Source organism: Emys orbicularis, chromosome 19 (genome assembly GCF_028017835.1).
Source record: "Emys orbicularis isolate rEmyOrb1 chromosome 19, rEmyOrb1.hap1, whole genome shotgun sequence".
Classification (NCBI taxonomy): Eukaryota; Metazoa; Chordata; order Testudines; family Emydidae; genus Emys; species Emys orbicularis.
Window position 1 is genome coordinate 22116549 of NC_088701.1, and position 21234 is coordinate 22137782.

General features: G+C 52.3%; 1 protein-coding gene across 1 annotated transcript in view; it reads right to left on the reverse strand.

Annotated features, from left to right (window-relative positions):
* Positions 1–21234, reverse strand: part of LRP1 (LDL receptor related protein 1) — a 179908-nt gene that overhangs the window by 134703 nt on the left and 23971 nt on the right. Inside the window, exon 2 of the mRNA XM_065419313.1 lies at positions 1709–1831. Coding sequence (XP_065275385.1) covers positions 1709–1831 — 123 coding nt within the window. The remainder of the gene's footprint in view (positions 1–1708; positions 1832–21234) is intronic.

Below are 21234 nucleotides of genomic sequence, written 5' to 3' on the forward strand. Positions count from 1 at the left end.
CACGCTGCTTCCCCCATGCTATGTAGTAGGATTGCTGCCTCTCTACGAAAAGGCACCACAAAGCTCTGTCTGGTGGTGTACACACACACACACACGCAACATAAGATCCCCTCCTAGACGTCCTCCACAAGCCCCGCATCTTCCTGAACAATCAGGATCTGTTTGTTGTTACTCTCTTTTCTTTTTGTTTCCTTAAGATCCAGCCTCCGCTGGGCCAGATATCTGCCCGTTCCCATAAAGTCCCCACAGCTCCACACAGCTGCTCTGCAGCGAGGGGCCCGCCCAACCTCTGCAGCTGAGGCAAAGCGACTTGATGGACCCAAAAGCAAACACACAAATCTGGGAACTGCTATTTTGATTGTCCACAGGCTGTTCCCAACTCCAGGAAAATCTGTCCCTTTCCTCTCCAGTCCCAACCCTTCCCACACACAGGCACCCCCTTAACTCTGCACCCAAGAGGGGCAGATTGCAGTTATCTTCCTGGCTGCATCAGATTTGCAAGCATATCAAAGTCTCCCCAGCCCCCCCACACCCACCCGCTCCCCAGGTCTGTGTCAGCCTCTCTGCTCCAGGGTACTCAGAGCTTGAAGCCTCAGAGATTCCTCCCCTGAGACCAGCACTCCTCGCCAGCTGCAGGAAAGGACGGATGCAGCAGATGCCAAGGAGCGTAACCCCTGTCAGAGACGTGCCTCTCTGCAACGGGGTTAGGATCATCGGGGTTTCTATACACACACACACACACACACACACACACACACACACACACACACACACACACACACACACACACACACACACACACACACACACACCGAAAGTGGCTGCCCCTTGCCCAAGCACCCCTTTTTTCCCTCCCAGCCTCCCCCCACCGGTAAAGCAACCTGCCAAACATTTCACGTTGCACTTTCTTTGCCAACGTCCCCCACTTCTGGGGTGAAGGAAAAGGCTCTACATTGGCCTGGCTCTGTGCCCTGCTAAAACTTTGGGAAGGGGGGGGGGGGAACCCCCAAGCACCGAAACAGTGGGCTCTGACCAACTCCTCATGAGCAGCTGAGTCTAACACCAAGATCCATAAAGCCAGGGGTCCAAGCTTCAGGACGCAAGCCTGTGCTACAAAGAGAGCCACATAACAAAACATGCACCCCCACGCACCAGGTTCGAGAACTACATTTTAAACCCCAGTTCCTTCATCTCTAACACCAACCAGCATTACTTCTGCAACACAAATAATCTATATGCCAAAGGCAACAGTCCCACAAAGATCCAAAAATGAAGGCCCCACACAGATTATTTAGGCAGGAAGCATACAATGCTGTGGGGTTCTTTCCTTCCGCGTAAATGGCTCTTGCTAAATCCTCTGTTTCCTGTTTCTTCTATTTCCAGTGTATAGCAATTCCAACAATAACGGTGTTACAGGGAGGTTCATAGGTATCCGTGAGGCAGCAGGTCCCCTCGAAACAGTGCATTTGAGAAGCATGCTATTGGGGTAGACAGAAGAATGATGGGTCATATAGAATGGACGGTTTATACTTCTAACACCTTCCTGTCACACCTGCACCGACAGATGTGGCAAGTGAACAGTACTATAGAAAGAAAATGAACGAGGGAGGAAACTTTCAGGTTGATGCCAGTTCAGAACCCTAGAAGATGCATGCAGTAGAAAAATATAAATACAGACACAATTAGCAGGAAAGAAAATGATACATACATATATCAGGAGATTCATCGGATCCGTCGGGACAGTCTTTCTCTCCATCACACCTCCAGCCCTTAGATATGCACGTAATCTGATCTTTGCATGCAAACTGTTTAGGGCTACATGTCTTCGGTGCTACATAAGAGAATAAAACAAAACAACAATAACAATAAACATGGTGAGTTTCTTCCCAAGACAAGTTATTTACAAGAAATTCAAGCCGGATTTGATTTGGTTTTGGGTTTTTTTTGAAGTCTCAGCAAAAGTTTTGCACGTAGCATCGGGGTCCGTCTGTCTCACCCCTAAGGAAAGAATAGGATTTAAACAGAGGCATTAATTACAGGAGCTGGGATCCATGATGCATTAGCAAATTGTAAAGATCATTTAACTTGGATAAATTAGTGCTTGGGAGCCAAAGGCGGTTTATTTTTTTTATGCTAGATAATGAAAACGAAGTTTAAAAAACCCAGATGAGAGCAAACAGCAAGTCATTTTTTTTAAATCACAAAGGCAGTACAGCTGGCGATATTACGCTGGCTTGCAATATTACATATTAGAGCACAATTCACTTTCCAACAAGTCCTTTTTTACACACACTCTCAGCCCCCGGTTCTTGGGACTCCTCAGTTCTATTCCCAGCTCCGCCTCTGACCCACGGTGGGACCTTGCACAAGTCACTTCCCAGCTCTGTGCCTCAGTTTCCCACGTGTAAAAGGACTCATCTGTACTGCAGTAGCACCCAGAGGCCTATGAGACCATGGCCTATTCTAGCAGGAACTGGGCAGACACCTGGCGAAACGAGACAAAGGGGCGGGGGGGGGACACTGAGGCACGGCACGGGAAAGTGATGTGTCCAGCGTCACGCAGCTGGCAGGGTTGGGGATGGAACCCAGGAGCCCAGACTCCCAGTGCAGCACCCCACCCACCAGACCAGACACGCCTCACCATTTTCCCTACCTCTGAGGGGGTTTGAGGTGCTGCGTCGCCACGGCAACAGCAGCCACTGGCAAGCCAAGACAGATAGGCCTCAAACTCCATCCTTGAGCAAACAGGCCCAGCACAGGGGGATTCAGACACGGCTGGGGCTGGGGGAGTGGGGGACCCTCTGCTTCCCTCCCTCCCCCCCTCGCCCCACAAGGCCCAGAAGCAAACATGTCCCCTAAGCCTCCCTGCAGCCCGCCCTCACGCAGAGAGTAAAGCTGGCCCTCTCACCCCCGCCCTCCCACACACACACACACACACAGCCGTGTCACTGTGGGTCCCCTGCACGCCCAGCGGGACGGGAATATACGCAGATCCCCCAGCTTCCTCTTGTCTTTGAAATCAGAGCTGCATCGGTCTATGGTACTTTTGGGCCCACCCTTAGCACGGTGTCTGAGCCCTCACCATCGTGTCTCTCTCTCTCTCACACACACACACACACACACACGGGGGAAATTCCACTGTCCCCATTTTACTGACAGGGACCTGAGGTACGGCGGGACAAAGGCCCAGATCCTAGCGGTATTTAGACACCAAATTCAACGGGAGTTCAGTGCCTAAACATCCACGTGACTTAAGATCATGTAGGAAGAGTGGGGACTTGAACCAAGGCTGGGGCTAGGCCCCAGGTCAGCCAGCGAACGCCCCCAGCCAGCCAGCATGCCAGAGAGAAATCCTTCCACCCCAGCTTCAGAAGATGAACGACCATTACACAGCGGCCTGATCCTAGCAAGGAGTGGGAGCGGAGGAGCAGAGCAGACAGCTGGACAGAAATAAATATTTGGGAGCGGCTCGTTAGGTTTCACATGGAAGTGCCAGGAGATTTCCGGGCATCTCTGCAGCACTCTGGGGCTGCATATTTCTTCGGGACACTCGATGAGCTCTCACTGGGAGCGGTTGTTGATATTTTCAAAGCATTGAAAGGCACAAGGGACCATTATGATCATTTAGGCTGATTTCTATTGGGACGCGGGGGGGGGTTGGTTCTTTTTTTTTTTTAAGTTTAGGAGCTACCATGGCAAAGGAACCAAAATTCCCTCCATATTCACGCTGGCAGGCTCTCTCTTTCAGGAGAATGTCATGCACAGTGAAAAAGCAGCTCGCTGCTAATTGTCGCCCAGAGAGCACAGCTCAGAGCTTTGTTTAAAAATAAATAGATGGCAAAGAGAAGCAGACAATTAAAAACTCATTAAAATAAATTTTTTTAAAAAGAGAGAGTCGGCTAAAATGCTCAGAGCAATGGCTGCAATAAGGAAGGGTCAGGATTTTAAGGCAATAAGGGTTTCGGTCGCACGTGAGGGCCAGCCCAGCAGGCTGAAACGCAGAGAGGGAATCTGACCGTCAGCAGGGTGGCTAATTCTCGCCATTTTATAGTGAGTGTGGTGATGTTTGCTGGTTTTCTGGGAGTCCCGGGACCGAGAGAATCTCAGATTCCAGGGAAAAGACAGACTTCAGCGCTCCTGGTTGTAGAGAAAAAACAGAAGTGTGACCCAAACGGGCTGTAGGCATATCTGTGCCCTGCCGTAAGCTTCCCAGCCTAGGGAGACAGACTCCTGCTAGCAGGGTGCAAGCGAACATGCTAACAGCAGTGTGGCTCTAAAGCCCACCCATAGGTGCTGGAATTACAGGTGCTGCCGCACTCCCTGGCTTGAAGTAGTTTCCGTCATATACAAGGTTTAAAGTTTGGTTCAATGGCTCTCAGCGCCCACCCCAACCTCATCCTGTAGCCTCGTGCAAGGCCCCGGTTCAGTCCCTGGGGCCGGCCAAGAGGGGTGTCTTTGAATGCTGACGTGGGGGGAACAACCTGCGTGCCAGCTGAACTAGACCTGGAGGGTGTATTTCCCTCCTGGCCCCGTTGCTAGTGTGGAAGACCTAAGGGGTTTTCCTCCTGCACCATACAGCTTCTTCCCTCACCGGGGAAGCGGAGGAGACGGAGGATGGAGCTGGATTCTGGAAGGATTATTGGTTGCAAACAGAGTTAAAAGCACAGGATAAGACCCTTCCTCTCATCTGGTTTGGACAGTGAGGTCTCTGGGAGGGGGACTGTCTCGGTGTGTCCATGCAGCCACTACGCAAAGGGGCCCTACTCTCGGTTAGGCAGCCTTCTTGATCATTTCTAGGCATCTAGCCGACACCACAGTAATACAAATAATCGTCACGCTCCCTGGCCTTGCACGGGGCACAGAGGGGGTGACTTGGCCCAAGTCACATAAGGAATCAGCGGTCCAGCCGGGAACAGAATCGGGGTCTCCCAATCTAGCGCCCTTCCCGGCTCTGCCCCAAGCCAGCAGGGACAGGTCACTTGGCTCGTCAGTGCCCCACTCCGATGGGGATAACCCCCCCCCCCCCAGCTCATAAGGGTTTAGAGTCTTTAAATACCGTTTGTGAAGTGCAGTACCCACCCCCGCAGCCTCCATCAACACTATAACCCTCTCCCAGGCGCCCACGGCCGGTTTGTACCTAGGTTCTGGAGCTTCCTGCTACAACCCCCAGGAGCCAAGAGCCTGGAAACAGAGCAAGCAGGTCTGGAAGCCAAGCGATGTTAATACACATTAACCGTTATCTCCTTGATCCTGCTGTAGTGGGGGCGGGCTTTTAAAACAACAGACGTGTCCTGCATTGTTAAAGAGACGAGACCCGTTCCGGTCCCACAAGGCCTAGGGTTAAAGTGCGACTAACGTGGTCCAAGTCTTGTGCTGGACCCCCCCACACACATCGGGGTGAGTTTCACCCTCCTACAGCTCCCGCCCCCAGTGCATCCTCCCATGCGCCCGTCTCCATGCCAATTACATCTGGGAAGCAACACTGATGCCGTTGCTACGGGTGATGTGACTCGTCGTCTGCCATTTAACGACCAAGCCATCACCTCAGCGTTCCCGACGGACGCGGGGAACGGTGCATCCATTTCCCTCCAGCGTCTGCGGCGAAGAAGCCTGCCTCGCCTCGCTTTCCCTGCTTAGATCTGTGCAAGGAACCACCGGCGTCCCCATAGGGATCCCGGGAGAAATAGCTAAGGGGAGTGCAACATAAATCTGTCACTGCTGCAAAACCGTGAAATTGGAAAGTCAGTTGGCCAAGGATAACAGGAAATACTTCCCCACCCACCACACAATGCATAATTAGCGCTCCTCTCCACAGGACGATATTCCAGAATAGCTTTTCCCGATTAACTACGCCCGACGAGCTCCACACATGGACACTTTTGCTCCGAATTAGCTTAATCCACTTTGGAAACAGATTAAACTAACTTGGAATAAGCTCTCTCATTCCGGAATAAGAGCATCCACACATGGAGATCATCAGGAATTTTAATCCTCTTTAACTAAGAGCGGTCATAGTGGGTCAGACAAATGGTCCATCTAGCCCCGTATCCTGTCTTCCGACAGTGACCGGTTCCAGATGCTTCAGAGGGAATGAATAGAACAGGGCAATTTTCAAGTGATCCATCCCGTCGTCCAGTCCCAGCTTCTGGCAGTTGGAGATTTAGGGACATCCAGAGCATGGGGATGCATCCCTGACCCCCTTGGCTAACAGCCACCGATGGGCCTATCTGAATTTATCCAATTCTTTTTTGAACCCAGTTATATTTTTGGCCTTCACAACGTCCCCTGGCAATGAGATCCAGACAGGCCAACGGGGCGTTGTGTGAAGAAGCACTTCCTTTTGTTTTTAAACCTGCTGCCTATTAATTTCATCGGGTGACCCTCAATTTCCTTATTTCACCTTATTCCAGATTAGCTTCCATGTGTAGACAAGCCAAGTTTAGACTGCAGAACTCCTTGCCCCAGGATGCTGGTAAAGCACCGCATTTAGCAAGATTCAAAGAGGGATCGGATATCCTGCCTCAGCCTGGGGCGGAGTGGAATACGTGATCTCTTCAGGTCCCTTCCGGCCCTATGATTGGACAAAATGAATATCCAGAGCTGTGAGAGTCCACACTAGAAGTTGGGCAAGGGATATAAAACCTCATGCTTGTAAGATTGGAAGCTCACTGGGGAAGCTCATTTTTGCTCTGTGTTCATTCAGCACCTGGAACAACGGGTTCCTAGCCCATGGCTGTGTGCTACTAGGTTATAAGCCATTGTCTAACTATTAGGGATTGAAGGAGACCTTTACGGGGACCCCCTCAGGAGACCTCTGCCCACAGCAAGGTTCTTATAGTTTTCTCTGAAGCATCTGGCACTGCCGTGGCTGGAAACAAACTCCAGGAGTAGATGGACCTCGGCTCTGATCCGATCGGGCAATTCTTACGAAATAAACACCACCCTCAATGAAAAATATAAGCAAGAGAGAGACGTACGGATCGGATCGCCAGCCTGGAGCAGAACCAAAGGCCACCTAGAGTCCAGTTTCCTGCCTGACAGTAATCCGTACCAGAGGCTCCAGAGGCAGGTCCAAGGAGCCCTGTAGGAGGCAGCTCCGGGATAAGCCGCCCCGTGGGACAGTTCCCTCCTGATCCCTACAGCCAGAGGTCGGCTCGTGCCCTGAAACAGGAGAGTTTGCAGTCCTGCCAAAACACTGGATTACTGTTCTAACTCCCGATAGTCTTGTGATCCATGTAAATATCCCTAAACCCGGCACTCTGGTCTCAGGCTCCCCTCAAGTGCTTTCAGACCGGACAGGTTCCACTCCCTCTCACTCCTAACCCTGCTTTGCCAACGGAGTTCGCACCCCCGGGCATCCCACTCCCCGAGCTTGTCAAACCCTATGGAGTGAGGGAGGGGAATATAAACGCTTGCCCTGGATTTACTGCCCCTCTCACCCTCCCAGGCTTCTAGCAGGCTAGGCATGACCTCCCACAGCACAGATCTATAAGGCCCAGCCTCAACCAGCATGCCCTCTCCCACCCCAGCCAAGCTTGGCTTTGGAGATCCCCATTTCGCCTCTGCATCCCTCCCTCACGCACCGCCCCCCAGCTCAAAAACTAGGGAGGAAGGAAATCCCTAGAAAGAGAAAGATTCAATCCATAGCAAGCATCAACTGGCCACTCTGGTGTAGTGGCTGTCGGGAGCCTTGGGGGCCAGTTTCCCATGGGAGAAGAAAGTGACGCAGGTTCTGGGTATGCTCTTACCAGAGCTCATTTATGTGACACTATAGACATCAGTCCTGGAACAGAGGTGGTCACAAACAACATGCAGGCATCCTCCTCTTTCAGGAATCCCAGCCCGAACGCCACGAATCGGCTCTGCCCCAAGAACCGGCTCTAGTGAAATTATAGCAGAGAGGGGGGAAAAAGTCTCCTACCATGTGCGACAGCACCCCCACAAAGCAACTGCAGCACGAAACGGACACAGCACGTCCCCCAAAGCCTGAACGCAGCTCACGCGTGAAGAAACAGTGCTCGTAAGGCTGTGGGTAATAGCACCACCCGGTGACTCCTACCAGGACAATACCTAGCACTTCACACATGCAACACCCTGTGCAAACATTTAGACCGGGAAATTCAAGATGAGACTCGTCTAATTCTTCAGAGCTAGTGGAGCCAAAAGAGGTAAAAATGCTTCTTCCAACTCTGGGAAACCACCGTGAGCATGTTACCCGAAGGCTAAAGGTACTCCCTGCCCACGGTCGCATTTCAACCTGCAACCGGCCTGCATCCGAACCCAGCTTCACCGCTAAAAACGTGAGCTCTGCTCACACGTGCGCTTCGCTGGGGTTTAAGATCATTTCAGCCTCTTACGCCACACAATGCCGGTATGTGTTTTCGAGAGAGCCTTTCACACCATCACCGCTCCTGGCAGCTTTACAGACCAAAAGCAAGTTACAAAGACATTTGGGAGGGCAGCAAAGAAAGCTCCGTTCTCTCTTTAGAAAAGAAACCATTCAAGCGGCTTGATAATGTTACACTTTTTTTTTTTTTTTTGCAGGATGTTCTTGGCGAGTTAAAGGAGTCCCCGAAGTAAGCATGTCAAGGTGCCAGGTGGACAATCGGAGAAGGTATCCATTGATGGAGCGTTTACAAAGAGCCAAGCTTTTCATTGAAATGCGGGCAGACGCAGCACTGGAAGGGGAGAGGAGAAGAGCTCCAACTTTGGGAGGAGAATAAAGGACCCTTCATGCAGGATATAATGGCCAGCTCAGTTCGCGGGGATGGGACAGCTGTACAAGCCGTCCACGGAAAACATTTGCCTCTTTAGCAGTCAGCGGCCATCCTGCTAAAAATAAAAGGCGAGCGACTATTCCGGCAGGAGAGAAAGCCCCCTTTTCTCGAACAGCGCAACACGGCCAACATAGCCGTTCCCGCCGGCAGCTGATCAACAGAGAGATGAAGAGACTCCAGCGAGGAAACGGAGGGGCAGTGTGGTCTAAAGGGTGGAGCACTAGATTGGGACTCAGGAGACCTGGGTTCCAATCTCTGCTCTGCCGCTGACCTCGGACAAGTCATTTCCCTTCTCCGTGCCTTAGTTTCCCTGCCCACTGGCGTCTGCCTTGTCGGCTCTTCAGCGTGGGAGCTACCTCAAAACTAGGGGCCCTGATCACAGCTCGGGCATGCTACTGTGACATACACAACAACCCATCAGTGCACTCAGTGAAAGGGCTAGAGCTTCCCCAACAGCGTTGGAAGCTCTTTGGGGGCAGGGACTGCCTGTTTGTTCTGTGTTTGTACAGCACCTGGCACCACAGGGTCCAGGTCCGTGACACTCAGAGTCCACCGCTGCCGTTCGGTCTTAGAGGGGGCACACTTCCATCGAGGGAAGGACGGATGGAGTCAGAATTAGAACTCAGGCAGCCGAAGGCATTTACCTGAGTGGCTCAATCCACTACACCACACTTCTTTGCGTTCATAATGAGGATAAAGATGCTATTTAAAAAAAAAAAAAAAATACCCATTCAATTTTTGGTCAAAGCATGAAACTGACACTCTAGTTTTAAACTGTTTGGAGAAGTGCAGAATAGAAGCTTTCAACCTCAAGTACAGACACTGCAGTGACATGGGCCGATATAGAAACCTGCAGAGGTTTGAAGTAACCAGAAAGATCCATTTCTTGCTTAAGCGAGTCTTGCTTTCTTACTAAATCCTGCTTGGACTCTTCCTTTTTGGGGGAGGTAGCTGGTTTTAACTGTGCAAAGGAAACAGCGCTGGCAATAAATATTGACTGGAATGAGCATGATTTGCAAAACAGATGTTCTTAGGGGAAAGGAAAAAAAATGAATCGACTCCACATTCCTTATGGGGTTTGGTTTGGTTGGGGTTTTTTTTTTCCTCTTTCTGCGCTAGTGCACATGATCTAGCGCTTTGGAAGCCAGTCAAAAACCACTTATCTGCACCACATGCCCAGGGACAAGCAGCTCGCTCTGAATTCACTCCTGGGGCGGGTAGCTTGAGAAACGTGGTCAATCTGAATGGAAATTCTCTGCTCTGTTTTATGCGGGGGGGGGGGGGTGAAATCAGATGATCCCAAAAGGTTCCCCACGGGCCTTTAAAATAGATACCTACGAAGCTATTCCCTCAAACTACCTGCATTTCAGAACAACGCCTTTCAGAGCCATGGGGAAAGATACACTTTTTCCTCGTCTCTCGCTCGGTTTCCCAGCCTGATCATTTCAGTTTTATCCAGAATTCTCCCTGCTACGGGAGAAAAGCGACTGTTCTCCCTGGTTCAGCCATCTGTCAGCACGCTCACACAAACTATCCGCCTTCGTGCATTAATATTTAAGATCCTAAAATGTAATACTTCCAAGCTCCGGAGAGGTTAAAGAGAAAGTATTTAAGGTCTCTTCAGCAAGGAGGAAAGGTTTGATGTGATATTAACGTATCATTGAGGAAGTGGGAAGACAGAGCCAAGCAATTTTGGTTTTTTTGGTTTTTGGTTTTTAAACATAACATTATTGGTGCTTTCAACCCAGCCGAGTTTCACATTGAGCAGAATGTGACCGTAATGTTAAAGGCAAAGCACATTATTTTGGTCACGTTGCAGCGGCAGGCACGCCAGCGAGCACGGAGACGCTTTAATGAACACCGAAGCTCAGAGGAAGTCGCAGATCAATTGAGAAGGGCCCAAATTGCATCCACTCGGTTTTTGTTCGATTGCTTCCCCTCCCCCACCATTCAAACCCAATAGCCCGTCTCCAATTCAGCTCAGATTCTTCACTGCCGAATATTATTTTTTGTTTGCAGCGCTTTGCAGCGATGTTGGTCCCGGGACACGAGAGACAAAAGTGGGTGAGGTGAGCTCTATTTTATTGGACCAACTTCTCTTGGTGAAAGAGACAAGCTTTCGAGCTCCACCAAGCTTTTCTTCGGGTTATTTTAGAAATCGAGTCCCAGGAAAGGACTCCAAGTATTTCCCAGGATCGGCTGTTTTAAATATTCTTTCACTGTTTATAACGAACTCGAGAAAATTCAAGACTTTATCCTTGCGGGGGAGAAAAAACAACCTGGATTTCACCCCTTCCCTGGGTTGTTTTTGCAGGGCTGCTCGCGAGCTCTGCGCTGTGACCACAGGGTTGTCTCGCTGACTTCAACAGCACCACTCTGTGCTCAAAATTAAGCACGCGTGCGTTTGCAGTATCAAGCCCAAACTAAGGTTATAATCTCCCAATTCCGCCAGGCACTTTAAGGCACGTTTAAATGCTTTAAGGTTATAAGAGCATTTGCGTTCCTAACCCAATTCGACCCCGTCCCTCTCTCGCACCCTTTAAAGTGTCACCAAACAAAATCACCTTTCAGCCTGAAATTGTACATGCTTCAGGCTCAGGCCAGGGGAGGCAGGTTTCAGAGTAGTAAATCTAGCCCTGGTTTCAAATGATGGAGCTTTGCGTTACTTTGCCAGAGACCGGACACCGCCAATCCCAAGCATTCAAGAAGAAGGAGTCAGGCCACGCCCCCAAATGAGTGGCTTAAAAATCATGAGGTTTTTTCTTCTTTTAAGAATGAAAGGAGGTTTTTTGGGCAGAGGAAGTATTTCACCGTCTGGGTTTTCACCCTGTAGGGTTTAGATTTTCAAGCTTTTCTGTGCAACGATGATGAAGGCAAGCATCTTGATTTTTGAAAAAACGAAAGCGGAGATTCAATCCAATGACTCCAGGAGCTGGGGCTTTTAAGGAAAAAATCACGAGGCTGGCGATAAGAAAAAAAATCACAGAAGTTGGCAAAGCCTGGAGTTGGGAGGGATTGAGTTATTTCCTCAGCACTATGAAAATTTCCGTAAAAATTATGCCGAATTTACTAGCCAGTCGCCAATGTAAACTTGTCAAAGTGTTTGCTTTGGAAAACGAGGCAAGGTAGCAGGGGATTTTAAATCCTGCAGGCTACTTTCTGGGCTCACAGCTTGGAAGGTTGGTTTATTTGTTTCTTTTAAATATAAGATTTCAACACATTTCAAATGCAACATTTTTGCAATTCTTGCATCTGGCCCCCTGGATTAGAACATTCAAACCAGCCCTGCTCTATCGGAGCTTCCATTCCCATGAACGAGGCGCTGTTAAGACTCAGAATTATTCTCCTTTGCAAAAGCCACAGGCATTTTTGCTGTTTGTAACTTATTTCGGTTGAGGGGGAAGGGCTGTTTCAATTACAAACTAAATATTGACTTTTCAAATACATACTTTTTTCCTCCCCCTTCTCCTTTCAAGTCAGCCCACTGCCTATAAACCACAGGGCATAAACTCGTAAAAAGAACTAAATATCGGGGAAAAGAAAAGGGTTTGCAGGAAGAAAAAATATTCCAACGGAAGCAACAAACACGCGGGCTAGCAAGACGCGGCTGAAAGCGCCAGATGAGAAACGAAAAACAGGAAAGAATCTCTGACGGCTTTCTAGGCCCCGCCCAATTTTTATTTATTTTTTTTACCACCACGGAGGACCGCAAGAAGTTTAAACCCAAGGGCTGGCAGAGCCTCTGCCGAGGTCTTTAAAAACATTTCTTTGGGCAGTCCAACGCCTTGATTTCTGTCCCCCTCTCCGGCGTATGTTTATCGTTTGCCCTGCCACGGAACAGGAACGGCGGCCGCTTGGACGAATGGATTGAAAGGTTCGGCGGATGTCTCTGGGCCTTCTGCGTCCTCGGGGATTTGCTCATTGCAGGTGTGTTGGAGCCATCTGCCACGGACAGCAACGCTACGCTAGGAAGTGGCCTTCGTACCCCTTCCCAAATGGCAGGGGAAGAGAGCGGTTCACTCCGAAGCAGTTCACTCAGTAGCGCGGTGGGGCAGACAAGTTCTTCCCCTCCCACCCTGCGTCTTGTCTACTTGGGGTCTGTCTCTTGGTGTGCACAGCGCCCGGCGCGATGGGACCCATATCTCACTTCGTTGGTGCTACCCTGGCCTGCATCACTGAAGAAAGAAGCAGCCTCACTCCCTTACCCCGTAGAAAGCAGCAGCAGAGCATCTCCTCCTCGGCAAGATTTACACAGATCAACAGGTTTCCTCCATACGGCCCAGTTCCCTGCTACGAAGGGCCAGCATCCCACCCCCTCCCCAAGCCCTACATTCTGCAGCGTGGCCAGCAACAGGTCTGCAAAGCGCAACCCTCGAACCCCGGACACCTGGGTCTTGCTTCGTTTCAATTTTTAAAGTTGACACGCTTATTTGGGAGCCGTTTGCAGGCTACTCTGAGAGGCAGCAGGATACAGGACTTTGTAGGCATGGATTCTCCCACCGGCCTGCTGGGTGACCTGGCTCGCCACTCCGTGACTCAGTTTCCCCTCTTTAGGGGAAGGGACTGGCACACAGAGCGAGAACGCTGCCTCCGCACCATCCACCCGATTTATATGCCATCCTGTCATTCTGCTTGTACAGCCCCTGGCACAATGGGGTCCTGGGTCCATGACGGGGGCTCCGAGGCGCTAACCCCAATAAAAACAACGCGCACACACCCCAAAGACCAGATCACACTGCCCCCCCCCCCAAGCGCCGCGGCCCCTCGGTCCCCCCGTTCTCTGCCCGTGGCCCATAACAGCTTAGTCACCAGCCAGCTCCCCATTGGGTCCCTTTCTAACATCTAGGAGCTGCCAGTCTGCCCCCAGAGGCAAACAGCTGATCCAGACCCTGCCCCTAAACGGCTCCATCCCCTGCAGCCATTCCCCGGAGGGCGCTGCTGACCTCGGGTCCAGCCCCTGCCCCCGCAGGCCGCATGAGGGCCAGGGCATGGCAGAGGCAGAAGGAGCCCCCCCCCAAGGCAGAATGCCCCATTGCAGGGAATAAAATCGCAAGACGCTGCGACCGTCCATCAAGAACAGGGCTCAGGGCCTCTTGGGAAGGATGCTCCACATCTGGGCCTGGCCCCTTGCTCCCTTCTGCACCAGTTCCTGCAGGGCTGCCAGTCCTGCATCTCCCCCCGCTCCTGCCCCGGGGGCCACACTCTGCCATGAGACTTGTAGCTCACCCCACATCCCCAGGAGAGACACGCTACCCCCACTGTACAGACAACCGGAGCAGAGGTACAAAGGAGGCAAAGTGACTTGCCCTAGGCCACCCAGCTACAGAGGGATCTGGCAAAGACACAAATGGAACCCAGGAGTCCTGACTTCCAGCTCCCCCGCTCTAGCCACTAGACGCCACTCCCCGAGCCAGGGACAGAATCCAGGAGTGCTGGCTCCCAGCCCCCTCCCCCACTCCCCTCCCACAGCTGGAAAAGGCATCCCAGGAGTCATGACTCCGTTTCCTCCCCTCCACCCACTAGACCAGACTCCTGTCCCAGAGATGGGGCTAGAACCCAACGGGCTACACTAGGGTTGGGTGCCAGCATGCTCTAGGGGAGAAGGCACTGGGCTGGGAGCCAGGAGACTGGAGGAATTTCATTCCCAGCTCTCCCGCCACCTGGTGTAGGACCCTGAGCATGTCACACCCTCTCCGCGCCTGTCTCCCCTCCCACCCCTTGTCCGTTCAGACCCCGAGCTCTGACCATGTCTCTCTGCGGTGCCCGGCAAAAGGGGGGCCCAAAACTCAGTGGAAGCGTCTAGGCCGCGCCCAATTGCACAACGACAGCACCGTTTTCTAGCGTGTCTGTTATATACACACGTTTCGTTCAGGGAGGGCCCAGGCCTGGGCTCGCGGGCGGAGAGAGGGGCTGCAGGTCGGGAGTGAGGGGTTGGAATATCCGGGGACGTGGGGGGGGGGGGGGCGGTTCAGAGCTGAACAGTAACTTCCCGGCAGCTCAGGAGTAGTCTGTCAATGCAGGCGAGTCCGGCTCGCTGACCCTTCTTCCCGACCGGGGTTACTCTACCAAAGGGAATGATTTTCCAAAGCAAGCGGGTTTTACCACCACAGTCCAGGGAACCAGACTGAGCCCAATCCCCCTTTCATTTCCATGAACAAATACATTCCTCGAGCCCCGATCCTGCAACGAGCCCCTGGGGGGCGGGGAGAGACGGACAACCCAGATGCCCGCGAGAAGTGCCCCTGAAATTGAGAGAGCTGTGCATGGCGCCGCGCTTCTGCATCTCCAGGAGGAGTGAATGTCTTGGGGGGCTGAATTCTCAGGTTGCTACCCACTTGGGGGTTCGCTGCTTCGTTACCAACACAGGCAAACGAGACCAAGGCGGCCTAGAGGAACCGGAAGAGAGAAAGCGAACAGGAGATGCTGGTGATGACCCATGAGCATCCGTCCCCAGTTCGAGGGGAGGGGGTGGAATCAGATTGCGGCGTCTAAGAATTCCTTTCGCCCTAAAAGCACAAGGCGTCCCTGGTCACCTCAATTCCAACAGATCCAAGGGGAGGCGATTTAAACGCCGACAGAGATCTGGGAGGAACCAGCCGGTTTCACCTCCTTCTGCAGACCCAGCCCCTTCCCCGCCTCCGCTCTCACGTTGGGTTAGGATAGAAGTCAGACTTGCATTTTAAAACCAGATGCCAACAAAGCTGGAAGGATTTTTCCACTCTAGCGGGGTCTCTCCCCAGCCCACAGGCTGAGGCTTGGGAAGAAGGAACAGTGACCTGCCAGGGACGGGACCGAACAAAACAAGTAACTGGATGCGAAAGCTAAAAATGGGTCCGCTTGACAATGCAAAATGAAAGAGGGGAAGAAAGAGGGGACAGCCGGGCACGGCCTGAGGGGGTTTCAAGAAGAGATCCTGCTCTTTTTTAAAAAAAAAAAAAGCTTTTTTGCAATTTAAATTTTAAAATGTTCACTGCGTTTTCTATATACAATGGGCTCGGGAATTTAGCAGCAGTTGGACTCTTCTAACAGAAGAGAATACAAGCTCTCTGCCTCTACCTTTTCCCCACTACTTTGTCTTTCCTCTCCCCTCCAATACATTTAAGAGGGGGATCTGGTACATAGAGAAGGGGGAGGGAAAGTCTGGGGTCTCAGGTTCTATTCCCAGCAAGTGGCGTCTAAGGACTACAAGCAATGAGGGATGGGAACCAGGACGCCTGGGTTCCACTTGGAGATCCTTGCATGAAAAGCACTAGGAGAAGGACAAGGGCTAAGGGTCCCACATCAGTGACCTGCAGGGGAACCATGGCCAGCAAAGATGTTCTCAACACAACCGTCGTCACCCACGCTAAGGGCAAAATCCTGTTAGTTAAACATGGAAACAGGACCCGCCTTCCCCAGGGTACACCCGGCCTGCGTGTATGTACAGCGCCGAGCACAAGGGGGATCCAGTCACAGGAGGGGCATATGGGAGCTACCATCATACACATAATGGCTGGGCAAGAAAATATAACAGACCTGCAATAACTGCGTGGGGAGGGAGGGTTTATTTTAAATTCGCTCGCAGGCGTCAGGTTACAGAGGCCAGGGGCTGGGAAAACATGTGGGTATGTGTATCCAGGTTTAGATCTCTTCCCTCCCTGGGTTTGCACAGGGATAATGCTGCATTCAGAAGAACTTGCTACAACTGGCTCCCTTTTATTCAGGAGGGGAAGAAATTCCTGGCTGTCTTTCCGGAGCTCCGATGCCCCAAACGCTGCCATTCCTGGCACAGGGACCGGAAAACGCTCTTTGCAAAAGAGAGCAAGGCCTTGAACACAAAAAGGAGTCACATTGACAGCTTCCCCTCCGAGCCTGCTTAGCCCAGCTCCGGGACCAGGGCTGGAGGGGTTCGATTTTTAAGCAGCCCACACCAGTCAACGTCGATTTCACTGTACGCCCGCAAACCGACGGAAAAGTATTTCCAGCTAGAATCATCGGAATTTACAGACAGGCAAAGGAAGAAAACCGGGGCCTGGGAACTTACTGAGGTTGGATTTCAGGATATTGACGTTGCCTGCTCTGACCTGGGTGGGTGTTGTGACGGTTATCAAAGCTTTCACTTTTTGAATCTCAATGTCCTTAAATAATGACTGTCTGACCCCCTCCATTGGCTGATACCCCCTAATTTTGCACAACTGTGAAAATGTTAAAAAAAAAAAAATAACTATAGCCATTTACAAAAATGCTTAGAAATAAACATGGATTTCCTCCTCCAGCAATGACCAAAGCAAAGAGACATCCCGGCCCCAGGGGCTCATGGTTATTAACAAGTTTTTGGTACCAGGGTGAGCAATCACCGTGACCCAAAGAGCTAGGACAAGGCACGGCTTGGTAGCGCTCCTTTTTCCCCTAGGGAGTTTTACCAGGTTTCTTTCTGCAGCATTAGGTGCATTACAGGAGCACCTAGTGGCTCCATTGAGTTTATAATCCAAGTAGACAAAGGGGAGGGGAGGGAAACTGAGGCACAGAGCAGGGACGAAACTTGCCCAGCAGGCCAATGGCGGCCACAGAAACAGGCCATCGCCACACCGTTCCCTGCAAAACGTCTCCCAAGCCAGTTCCCTGGTTATTTAACACCAGCAAACAAGCCACAAGTTCCTACTGTATCCGGGAGAGGGGTCTCCCCCCTAACTCTGCTGTCATAAAACTGCAGCTCGGAGACCCAGGCAGAGCCAGACAGCGCGGCCTGGCTCATCTCAGCCCAGATCTGACAGGTCCATGGGGTTATTTATTGCTGCAATAGGCAACTGCGTTTATCACATCAGCAGTTAAAGCTCTGCCCGGATGCGCTTTACTGCGCCGGGACGCTGTTATTTACGGCCGAAGCGGAGAGACGAAGGCTCCTCCAGAGACCAGGCCTGCACTGGGCAATAAAGCAATTTTACATTAGGGATTAATAGGCATTTCATCTGGATGTCTGAGTCACAGAGCAGGACTCGAGGGTGAGCAATCAGAGCGCTGAGCTGGCGGTGCCATTGGGAGGGAATCTGGTTACGGGGAGCGGTTGGGTGTGGATGCGAAATTACTCCGGCCTGGACGGACGCTGATAAAGCAAACAGCTTAAAGGCCTGGAAGGAGGCCAGGGCCACCGAGGCAATTCGTTATTCCACTCAGTCTGGCTGACTTGCAAAGAAGGGTTTGTCTACCCGGGGAAACTGACCGGAATAGTGACGGCCCCCCAGCTCCTGGGTGCACACTGGACTCCGCTTTTGTTCCAGAATCACCAGCGTGCTCAGAATAATTCGCCCGGAAAAGCATCGCCCCACGGGAAAGCTCCCCCTATCCCAGCCCTAAGTTACTCAATGGATCCACTTTGCCGGTGCCCTACACACTCCACAGCGCTCGACGGGAAAGATGCTCAAGGCCCAGCACCGGGGCCAAACCATCAGACAAGCGGAGCTCCCACAGAGCAAGGCAAACAAAGGGCCAGCTCCCATTGTGACTGTCCGGGCCAGCGGTCGGCTTATGCTGGCACCTAAAGAGGAGAACTCTACGGGAAGAGTCTTGCTCTGTAACGCATCCTCTGGGCCCCGGGCGGAGAGACGCCGGAAGGAACGTTGCGGAAAAACCCTCTTGCCTTCCCCCAGATCCAGATTTCCAACACTGAAGAGAAAGGGCAGCATGCCGCCGGGACTTTGCCATCGTTGCATTTGAGGCAGCGGGTCTGGTGGGTGGAGCACTGGACTGGGGCTCAGGAGAACTGGGTGACGGCAGGCCAGTCACGTCCCCGCCTCAGTCTCCCTTTTTCAAATGGAGAGAATGATCCTGACCTCCTTTGCCACGCGCCAGAGAAGAGCTGGGTATAGAGACTCCTATAATAACGTCACTTTCACGGAGACAAACTCTTAGAACCAAGAGCGGGACGTGCCCCAATATCTAGACCAAGCGACGTGTTATGTAGCCAGATGCAAACGAAGGTTAGCTTCCACCAGGGAAAAAATGGTAACGCCACTAAGCGTAGCAACTAGCCCATCCTCCCTCTCCTCCCCCGAATCACGTCCTATTCCTTTCACCCCAGTCAGCGGAGAAAGATTAGATCTAAGTGAGGAGCAAACCACAGCAACAAAACGTGCAACAGCCCCGTGGCTATTTCAATGCTGCCTCTGCAGTCCCAGGTAGCAGGCGGCCGTGTCAGGCAGGTGGCACCTTGAGCTCGGCCTGGTTCATTTAAGACCCCGTGTGGCCGACAGGAGTTGGGGGATCTGAGCTGAGCCAGCCTTTCAGACCCTTCTAAGCGCTTCCCGCGGTCCCCAGCCCCGGCTGGAAATTCAGTCACTGGGAAGGACGACAGGGGACGGGGCTGGAGCCACAAAAACGTTAAATACGGGGTCCCGGGTTCGTTTGGTTTTGAAAAAGAAAACGCCATGCGTTCTCCAGCGGCAGGCGGAAAGCAAAGGGACAGGCTGCGGGGTGATTCACCCGGACGTCTTCGGGGGCTCTATGGTACCCCTTCCAGTGAGCCGGGCGGCTACAGTCATGTGACGCTGGCACACACATGGGGGGGGTGCACATACACGCACATACATATACAAATAGTACATACGTGTGTACATCCATCTGTGCACACACACTATGCATGTCCCCAGTGTGACAAAACTGTAGCAGCCCATCTCTGTGCTTGGATACAAGCGAGTATGGGTACACACACACAGATTACACATACATGGGACATGGGCCAGTTGCCTGAGGCTAGCTGCATTGCAGCAGAGACTACAACCCCAACTGGGATCAGGTTCGGCGCTGCACGTACACACATAGCAAGAGACAGTCCCTCCTGCTAAAGACCTGACGAGCTAACTAGACGTCTCACACACAAGGACGCCAGGGGAAACTGAGGCACAGCGTCGGGAAGTGACTTGCCCAAGGACACGCAGGAAGTCAGTGGCAGAGGCATGTCTCCTGAACCTATTCCAGGGCCCTACCCGCACCCACCTGCTCAGCTGCCATCTAAGTCTCCCCATCAGAAATCAAAGGGGCGCAACCCTCCTATCGGCTCGCCGCTGGACCTTAGATCGGGTGGGGAGGGGAGCGCCGATGGCTCGCGGCCAGCAGCACTGAGATCTCTTTGAAAGTTGCTCAGTTTCAGATTTTCTCACCCTGCGGTTGCAGGCTCCATTTGAGGGCACTGCAGCTTTCCGGCCAGGCACCCCCGCCCCACGCCCACGTGCCTCTGGAGGACCCGTCCTCTTCTTCACCCGGGGAACTTCCCTCCCTCTTTGAAAAGCCAAGGAAACAGGCTTGTTTTCTGCATTCCCTCTGCATCTGCCCTGGCCAGAACATCCACTGCCCGTGCCCCCCCCACACACACACCAGCCGCTGACATCTCTCAAGGCCTCCTGCTTCTGTTCAAGGGGAAAACTGACTCAGGAGTTCCCGCACCACGAACACTGGCATTGCCAGACTGAATCAGAGCCATGATCCGGCTGGGCCCGTGTCCCCTCTCCAACCTCCATTTGCCTGGGAGGAAGCCGCGAGGAGCCCTCGATTAGGCACATGTGGATAAGCTGCCACCACACCAGGTCTCCTTCTACTGCCTTTTAACTCAATACTGGCTTAAACCCTCCAGCCTAAGGTTGAAAAGCCCTTCCCAAATTTACATTAGTGCCAACCAGAGGCGACCTGGGGGTGGGGGGTGTCACTCCCCCACTCCCAGATTTCTGCCTTCCATTTAGCACCAGCTTCTACCCAGTTTGCAAACCTCTGTTCTAGATCCAGAGGTGACATGTGGGGCTGTCACGTGCCCTCCCCCCCAAAAAAATCTTGCAATTGGACCCCCCCATATCAACAGTGATGCATCGCTGCTGGCACCGACTAGAACAACTCCAGATGTTCTTGTATCCATGGAAACATCCAATCCTGTTCTGCATACTGAGTGTGTTAAAAACCTCTCCGGCACCTTTCACCACCCGCCACTCCAACGGGGGGGGGGGGAGGGAGGTTATTATAGAGAGCTTCCCTGAATGCGGCCAACTCTGGGGGGGAGGCCACGCAAGCAAATGACGCACGGCAAAAACAAAAACAACAAAAACCTGGGAGGAGGGATTCTGGCAAAGGAAACCAAGGGAAAACTCGGAAGTCCAAAGAACTCCCAGGTCCACACATGGTGCTTTTATGGAGCTCGGCCCGTTGGCTGCACATCGGGGCACTTGGAAATCTGGCCCCAGGTGATTTGTCCAAGGTTACCCCAGGAATCGGTGGCAGAGCTAGGAACTGACCCCACGCCCTCTTGCCCCAGTACGGCGCCGTAGCCACCAGCCTGGCCTTCCTTGAGGACCCACAGCCCGCGGAAAAAGGAGGTTTGGGGTTTTTTTAAAAAGGTTCCTGGTAGGTGGGGAGGGGCATTACAACTCATCTCGTACAGCCCTGGGGAGGGCGGATGGGCATGTCACCAAACGCAAAGCTTAAGGCTCCGTGAGCA